Genomic DNA, 8631 nt, shown 5'->3' with positions numbered 1-8631 from the left:
CAAAATATAAAGCATATTACATTTTAAAATACCTTACCCTAAATAAACTTCACTTAGATTAACAATAAATAAATAATTAAATTTTTAAAAATATTTTATTTCAAATACAACTATTTTTATTTTAATAATAAATTAAAAAAATATTTTAGAGTTTTACTGTTAAACATGAAATTAATTGCTTATTAGATTCTACCATCTAAATAAATTCAACATTCAAAGAATGAAATTATTCTCGAAATCATGAAACAAGAAAATTGTTTCATTTGGTAATATTACTTTACTTGCGAGGATGGCGTGCAGTTTGTTATGCTATTGAAAACGATGACCTTGGCATTTCTTGAAAAGTATACATTAGAAATAAATTCACATTTTAAAAATGAAATTATTTTCGAAATCATAAAATAAGAAAATTGTTGCTCTTGGTAATATTACTTTACTTGCAAGGATAGCGGGTAGTTTGTTATGTTATTGAAAACGATGGCAATGGGATTTGTGGATAAGTATATATTAGAAAATCCCATCATATTACAAAATCAAATCTCATTATATAGGATTTATTAGGGTCATTACAGAGAAAATTAACATAAGTGGAGAGCTGATTCAAAAGGTATGACATGGACTCTGTAGAGTGAATCCCCTAATCTTGTAGAGTGAATCTCATCATACTACAGAATGAAATAGAAGTCTAAAGGATTTATCAGAGACATTACAAAGAATGTTATCACAGTGGAGAGCTGCTTCACAAGGCAGGACATGGATTCTGCTTATTCACCACAGAAACTCTTGTTGTTGAAGATGAGAAGCAGCACAAAAGTAAGTCATTCCACAACTACTACAAACTTACAACAATATTAACATCCTACAAATATTCTCATCTATGAGGAGCTTTGGGGGCCTATAGATTACAAGAGAATAGCAGAAATTCTTCACTAAACATGTTAGTAGCGTACTGATCATCTTGGCGGTTGGAGACAGAACTGGTGTTGAAGCTCTCTTTCCTCACAAACCCAGCAGGGGCTTTCTTGTCATGATTCTGAGTACAAAATTTGACTGTCATTTTCTGCATCTTTCTATTTATATACATTGTTTGAACTCCTGTACAAAATTTCCCACAGAATAGAAACAAAAGATATTACAAGTGACTTAAGCTATTTGGCTAGCCAGAAAGGAAAAGAATTCAAAACAAAGATGTTATTACTAATCAAGTTTGACACCAGAATAGATATGCAAGATGTTATTACTAATCAAGTTTGACACCAGAATAGATATGCATATTAAGGGACACAGCCACCTTTAAAGGAAAAGAAACAAATAATACTAAGATCCCCAGATATATATATAACAATAGTGTGGAGTTATTTCAACGAGGCTTGTCAAGGTAATCCCAGCTATTGTGGATCATGAGTCATTACTTTAAGAGACAATTACGAGATCAGTTTCAAAGCAGAGCTGTAGGAGATGGATCAAACAACAGAGCAGAACTTTATGCTTTTTGGTAGATTCTGAAAATAGCAATAGAGAAAGGTTTAAATTGTCTACAGGTGATAAGAGATTCCAAACACATTGCAGAGAGGTCAAATGGAAATTTCAATCAGGAAAATTTGCAGCTGGCCCATCATTGGACGAAATCAGAGAAGCAAGGAAAAATTCCATGTCATTATCTTTTCAGCATGTCTGCAAGGGATAAATATGAAGGCTGATATATTGTTCAAGTAAGCACTGAGGATGTAGAACAGATGGATGGAGATGATTGAATACCCCATCTGGACCTTCTCATTCAATCTATTTCTAATCAAGCTATTATAGTAATGACCTTTTGGATGGCTGTTTTGGAAGCAGTGTCAAAACTTAAACATCATACTTACCCTAAAATTATTATAACTGTTTACACGCTTTCCAGGACTTTAATTGCATACCATAGTTACACATAAAAGCCACGACATTAATCACATAACAGTTTGAAATAGTTCAGCATGCCTTCATAACATTGGAGATATTCCAACTGTGTTCATATTTTTCACTAATCTTGGATGACTTTAATTACAGTTCTCAGACCCTCTCCTTTAAGCATGTGATCAAATGCCTTGTTGATGTCAGCAAAAGAAACCTTGTCTGTAACAAATTTATCCAGTTGAAGCTCCTGCAAATTTAACAATCAAGGAAGGAAAGATTAAAACCATAATTATAACTCTAATTAGATATGATAAGCATAGATTGCTCCCGTCATGGTACAGACAAAAAAAAAACAACTGGGAAATATGACCACACAGTATTATCTACAATTATGGTTTAAATAAGCTGTTACAACTATGTTATGAAGTCTTACCCCATTCAAATACATCTCTACAAGGCCTGGCAAATCAGTACGAGGCTTATAATTTCCAAAGAAGGTTCCTTTCAACGTTTTCTCGCTCAGAAAGTTTACAGGATTCGTTTTAAAGACTGCGTCTGAACGAGGGACCCCTGTTAAAACGGCTACACCCCAACCCTGCAAAAACAGAACTCTGATATCAAACATATGCATTGCCTGCATTTTCTTAATTAAATCGAAGCAATCAGTTTAAACTTTAAAGCTACAGCTTAGAATTGAAATGATTGATGTATCTTAAACCAAAGGAAACCAAGAGCTAGTACATCATGGCAGCATTCCAAAGCTTGAACCATGGCCTCAATACTCCCTGTGCATTCGACGCTGCAGTCCACCCCTCCATCAGTTTTTTTCCACAATTACCTGTAAACATTTTTTATAAGTGTTTGGAAATTAAGAGTCTACACTGCTTTGAATGGATGGTGAATGAGTGCACTCCATGCGAAAACTTAAAATCTCCCCCACCTAAGTACTAAAGTACCACACTAGTCAAAAGCAACCAATACTCTGATCTGGGAGAGAGTTTGATGATCATTTTGGGCAGCTCAACGTACCTGCTGAATAGGTTTTTCTTACTCTTTAGGGTTTATAAATTCCGTTACTCCAAATTGTTTTGCTGAGAAAGGAAAGATTACAAGAAAGGGTTAAAAAGGCAATTCTACAAGTCAACATATCAACATATGTACACAGATTTTCCACATAATTCATAGGAGTAAAGTATGAATACCTTTGTAAACTAAGCAATCAAATAACGGCATACAAGAAGCCTCTCGCTCCACAAACACAAAATTGTAAACTAAGTAGTCAAATAACTGCATACAAGAAGCCTCTTGCTCCACAAACACAAAAGAAAAAAATCTCTTACACCTTAATATTAAAAGATAAAATTATTATTTATAAATATTTTAACATATACAATTTGGTGCTTGGTGCTTTTTTCTGCTCTTCTCAATACAACAAGATTCAGTGCTACTTCAAATTCAATTTGCCACAAATATTCTGCACTGCCTATTATTCACTTTTCAACATAATATATGGACACTCTCTCAAGGAGGTAGCAGAATTTTGACCTACACCATTTGATGCTCATGTTTCACATTTCAGCTCGCACAGATGATAGGGTTCTTTAAGCAAATTAAGAGAAACATTGAAATTGCAAAATTCTGCGTAGAACAATAACTTGTCAAGAGCTTGAAACATAAAACTTGGAAAAAAAAAAAAAATAGAGAAAAATCACTTAGCAAAGGGCCAATAAATCAAATAACTGAACATTTGAAAAAAAATATATCTTATATTGATTCAGTACCAATAAATCAAATGATTGAACAAGCTTATTGAAGCCTACAAGGATAGAACTATTATGAAGAAAACAGAAAAACAGTATCCAAATGGCCATATGGTGATGGTCCTTTTATGGCACAATCGGTTATAACAAATTAAAAATGAAAGGAATTCAGCTATACTAAGTTACAGAAACCTTGTTAATTTAAGCAATAAGTTCAAGGATTGTTCGAGAGCTTCCAATTTAATACAATCTGTTAAACGATATTTTACTTTAAAAATGTGCAGAACAATTAGGTTCCAGAATCCCCAAAATTTACCATGATGATAGACTTGCATTACATCACTCGGATGAATGAGGTCCTCATTAAAGTTTCCCATAATGTAGAGATATCCATGAAAGTAACACCATGAATTATGTGCAAATTCCTCAAATTTACAATAACATGATGTTCCATGCGGTTCAGCCTCAAATTTTGCTGGATACTCTCTCAAGGAGATTACAGAATTTCAACATACGGTATTAGATGCTCATGTTTGACATGTCTGCTCACACGGAAGATAGGGTTCTTGATGTAAATTAAGAGAAAAATTCAAACTGCAAAATTTGTGTAGAACAATAACTCATCAAGGGCTTGAAATATAAAACTTGAACAAGCAATTTAAAAGGGGATTAAAAAATCACTTCGAAAAGGACCAAAACACACAGGGCAATTGGGAAAAAAAATCTTCTTTTGATTCACTACCGACAAATCAAATGATTGGCCAGCTTATTGAAGCCAACGAGGATAGAGCCATTATGAAGAAAACAAAAAAGTGGTATCCAGTTGGAGATATGGTTATAGTCTAATTATGGAATGATCAGTTATAATACATTAAAAAGAATGGAATTCTCAGCTATGGCACGTAACAGAAACCTTGATAGTTTGGTCAATAAGTTCAAGAATTGTTCGAGAGCTGATGTGCTAAACGATATTTTACTTCAAAAATTGCAGACCAATTAGCTTCCAAGATCCTTAGAATTTAGGATCATGATAGATTTGCATTACAGCGCTCGAATGAATGAGGTCCTCATTAAAGTTCCCCGTCATGTAAAGATATCCACGAAAGCAACAGCATGAATTATGTGCACAGAATAGTCCCTAGAAAAAGGTTTGAGGACTTTAAAACTGCAACATATACTAATATGCATACAGTGGAACATAAAGAGGGCACTTGTTATTAGTACTTACAGCAAGCCCAACAGCCCCCAGGCCAAACACTGCTACTATCGAACCCTTCTTGGGTTTGCCTGCGTTCAAAGTAGCACCCATCCCTGATTCCACAACAGAGAAGAATTTTACACAACAATTCCAGTCAAAGAAACCATTATGAATGATTTTATAATTATTAACAGTACAGCAAGCAAAAGTCCTCGCAATTGACATGCCCACTTTGTAAAACACTATACATTGTCAACGTGCCCACTTTGTAAAACACTATACATTGTCAACGAGGTCAATTATTTCATTTCTTCAGTCAAACTTAATATATTATCATCTCAAAATTACTTATAAAATCTTCTACAATTCAGGAAAGTAGTTTTTGCATAAATGGCAGGCTGCATCCAGACTTGGAGTCGCTCTGCATTGAGTAAATTCTGTTTTGATAGGAGATCCAAGGGCAATATAGGCCTTGCGGGGCAGGGGGTGTTTAGAGATGAGCATGGTAACATTCCAGGGAGGTTAGACAAGTTTTGGAATAGAATACCTAACAGGTAAGCAGAGATAACTTGTAAAATCTTCTACTATTCAGGAAAGTAGTTTTCGCATTAATGGCACGCTGGATCCAGACTTGGAGTCCCTCTGCATTGAGTAAATTCTGTTTTGATAGGAGATCCAAAGGCAATATAGGCCTTGCGGGGCAGGGGGTGTTTAGAGATGATCATGGTAACATTCCAGGGAGGTTAGACAAGTTTTGGGCACAACACACACACATATATATGAGAGCACTGGATTTATCAGAGGGTTGGTGGATGGGAGATTGCTGAAGAAGCTGTGGTCTCTTTCCCAATTTCCCTGTGATCCCAGTTTCTGTGGGAAAACTCTCAACATCCAATAAAGGTTGCCAACTACACTCAAGGGAATCAAGTTTTTCTTAAACTCTCAATGAAATTTTGTTTTTTCCTTCTAGCAGAACCCTTTCATTCAGATGTGCTTTTGCATGCTGCAATCTAGAAAAGCTTCTTGTCACTTTCATCGTGCCAAAACATGAAGAGTGTAAGTTTCAGACAATAATCACAGACAATAATCTAAAAAGATTTTGCGAACAATAAAACCCTGAAAAGCATTCTTTCAGATTTAATTGTTCAGAACAGAAAACTTGCAAAAGTCTGCAACTGGTTAGTTGATGAGAGCAGTGAAGAATTCCTTCAAATCATGAAAAAAGTGATGTCTATAAATATTTTCAGGTGGAGTATTCTCACAATTAATGTCAAGCACTTATCTTCATCGTTAATATCATGTTTGCATACTGTAAGTCATTGTGACAAAATCCAATGCTTTCACTCTCGCCTGATAACATCTTCTCCAGAAAATTGACCTCATCTTCCATGCAATCCAGTCGGAATCCAGCAACCTCAACGTCAGGACATAGCGCCAACGTTGTCTTTAACCAGTTTCTGGTTTTAATAACAAAAGATTCAGTAAAGAAAAAGAAAAAAGTACATCACAAGCAATTTGATAAAGATCCAAGAACAACCCTGAGGCGCATCCAGAGCTTTGGTTGCCGAGGGCCGAATATGTCAAGGTGATGAAATTCCCACAACTTTGATGCTATTTTAGCAGATATTTCAGGATTTTTCAAATCAGGGGGCGACAGTGTCTAAGTCTCTCGTACAAATTAAAAAAAAACTGTCAGAATTCAGTGATTTTGATTTAAAGAAACATCTTCAGTGAAGAATTAGTTGAAATGTCTAAAGTTTCAGATTTAATTGTTCAGAACAGAAAACTTGCAAAAGTCTGCAACTGGTTAGTTGATGAGAGCAGTGAAGAATTCCTTCAAATCATGAAAAAAGTGATGTCTATAAATATTTTCAGGTGGAGTATTCTCACAATTAATGTCAAGCACTTATCTTCATCGTTAATATCATGTTTGCATACTGTAAGTCATTGTGACAAAATCCAATGCTTTCACTCTCGCCTGATAACATCTTCTCCAGAAAATTGACCTCATCTTCTATGCAATCCAGTCGGAATCCAGCAACCTCAACGTCAGGACATAGCGCCAACGCTGTCTTTAACCAGTTTCTGGTTTTAATAACAAAAGATTCAGTAAAGAAAAAGAAAAAAGTACATCACAAGCAATTTGATAAAGATCCAAGAACAACCCTGAGGCGCATCCAGAGCTTTGGTTGTCGAGGGCCGAATATGTCAAGGTGATGAAATTCCCACAACTTTGATGCTATTTTAGCAAATATTTCAGGATTTTTCAAATCAGGGGGCGACAGTGTCTAAGTCTCTCGTACAAATTAAAAAAATCTGTCAGAATTCAGTGATTTTGATTTAAAGAAACATCATCAGTGAAGAATTAGTTGAAAAGTCTAAAGAACTTACCCTGGCATTCAGAAATTCCTCAATGCGGCCATTAGGGAAGGAAGCCAGGAGACGGGGGCCCTGCCCGAGCCTGGAAATGCACTCAAATGCCCTAATCTCGTATTCTCGATCAAAAAATGCATTCGCACGGGCATCTCCATAGATCCGAACCTTGACCTTCCTAGGATTTTCCTCCTCTCCGGTCTACCAACTGCACTTGAAAATCTCATTCGTCATGCCGCCCGTGAGAGGCCCGATTTCCATCTTCTTTTCGTCGATAACGTCCGCCCAATGCAGAGCGAGGGTTTGCAAAGTACCCTCGGCTTCTTTGGGCAAAATAGAACTCTGTTCTGTGGTAGCGGCCATGAATAACGACTCGAAATTTCTGCGCTGCAGAATTCTGTTGAACTCAGAAAAGAATGGATCGTGCATAAGGCGTAACTGCAGGAAGTTAACACGACCCGCCATTCTCTCGCAGAACTACTCCCTCGCAGAACTGTCCCGCCAGAATCCGATGCCACGTGTCAGTACGAGGAACGAAGGATTCATTCAAAATCCGATGCCACGTGTCAGCACGAGAGCCAAAGGAACGACGAAAGTCTGTTCCAAAGGAAGGCCTATCGGCCTAATTAGAAAATGATTTTTTGATTGTGTATATATATTTTTTTATTAATTATTTTTTTAGGAAGACTTTTTTCAGAAAAGTGGGGTTAAGAAAGACTATGCAGCATATAGAACAATAATTGTTTTTCTATTTTGATGATTTTGTTTTTTCATTTTAATGGCTTCTTTCATACCATAATTGTTTATTCATTTTAATGGTTTTTTTATAATTATTTTAATAAAATATTTGTAATATATTTTTTTGATTTATTTGTAATAATGGAGTGAAAGCATGAATATGTGTTACATTTTTGTTTTTTCATTTTAATGGCTTTTTTTATACAATAGTTGTTTCTTCATTCTAATGGCTTCTTATATAATCACTTTAATAAAATATTTTTAATACATTTTCTTAATTTATGTGTAATAATGGAGTGGAAGCATGAATATGTGTTACATTTTTGGGCCAAATGGGGCAATGAAATTTCAAGTTTTCCATCTTGTATGAAATTGCAGTGCTCAAAATTCATATAAGCATTGTGAATTTTGATTCAGAGAAAAAAGACAATATGTGGAGAATTATATTGTTGTCCTAATGATATTTTTTGTAAAAGAACTAAGTGTCCTATAACCTCTCAATTTTCCATTAAATGCACTATATGTCCTCGCAATTTTTTGCAAAACTTAAGAGGTATCTTAACATAACTTAGTCTAAAACATGTGAATTTTATATATATATATATATATATATATATTATCCACATGGAGAGACAGAGGGTACATTCCTGAATTTAAAATGATCAACTC

General features: G+C 35.1%; 1 protein-coding gene and 1 pseudogene across 3 annotated transcripts; both read right to left on the bottom strand.

The window, feature by feature from the left end:
- Nucleotides 1–1841: 1841 nt before the first annotated feature.
- On the bottom strand, nucleotides 1842–6240 carry LOC149223306 (alcohol dehydrogenase-like). 2 transcript variants are annotated; one of them, XM_089385802.1, is made up of 5 exons: nucleotides 6114–6239; nucleotides 4882–4964; nucleotides 2635–2984; nucleotides 2327–2488; nucleotides 1842–2140 (listed from the first exon to the last, which is right to left on the bottom strand). In XM_089385802.1, exons 3-5 carry the CDS (start codon nucleotides 2662–2664, stop codon nucleotides 2021–2023), a joined length of 312 nt encoding a protein of 103 aa, XP_089241928.1. In that variant the 5' UTR covers nucleotides 2665–2984; nucleotides 4882–4964; nucleotides 6114–6239; the 3' UTR covers nucleotides 1842–2020. The 2 variants fall into 2 exon arrangements, with proteins under 2 accessions (XP_089241928.1, XP_089241929.1); XM_089385803.1 differs by lacking the exons at nucleotides 1842–2140; nucleotides 2327–2488 and having other exon boundaries at nucleotides 2680–2984; nucleotides 5200–6240.
- A 494-nt stretch (nucleotides 6241–6734) lies between these two features.
- LOC149223305 (putative choline kinase 2) lies at nucleotides 6735–7645 on the bottom strand (annotated as a pseudogene). The gene is made up of 2 exons (XR_016249465.1): nucleotides 7243–7645; nucleotides 6735–6936 (listed from the first exon to the last, which is right to left on the bottom strand). The product of XR_016249465.1 is annotated as a putative choline kinase 2 (transcript).
- Between the last annotated feature and the right edge of the window lie 986 nt (nucleotides 7646–8631).

The sequence above is a fragment of the Pinus tabuliformis genome, chromosome Q (genome assembly GCF_031772625.1).
Source record: "Pinus tabuliformis cultivar Carrire ecotype Pingquan chromosome Q, CPIR1, whole genome shotgun sequence".
Lineage (NCBI taxonomy): Eukaryota > Viridiplantae > Streptophyta > Pinopsida > Pinales > Pinaceae > Pinus > Pinus tabuliformis.
This window is presented reverse-complemented; position numbering and strand designations above follow the sequence as displayed.

Excerpts from the sequence above, each read along its gene's own strand:
- LOC149223306 (XM_089385802.1), bottom strand. The coding sequence starts at position 2,664 with ATGGTTCAAGCTTTGGAATGCTGCCATGAT. Across the intron at positions 2,489-2,634 it reads CTTTGGAATGCTGCCATGAT|GGTTGGGGTGTAGCCGTTTT; the intron begins GTACTAGCTCTT and ends CTGTTTTTGCAG. Across the intron at positions 2,141-2,326 it reads TAGAGATGTATTTGAATGGG|GAGCTTCAACTGGATAAATT; the intron begins GTAAGACTTCAT and ends TTAAATTTGCAG.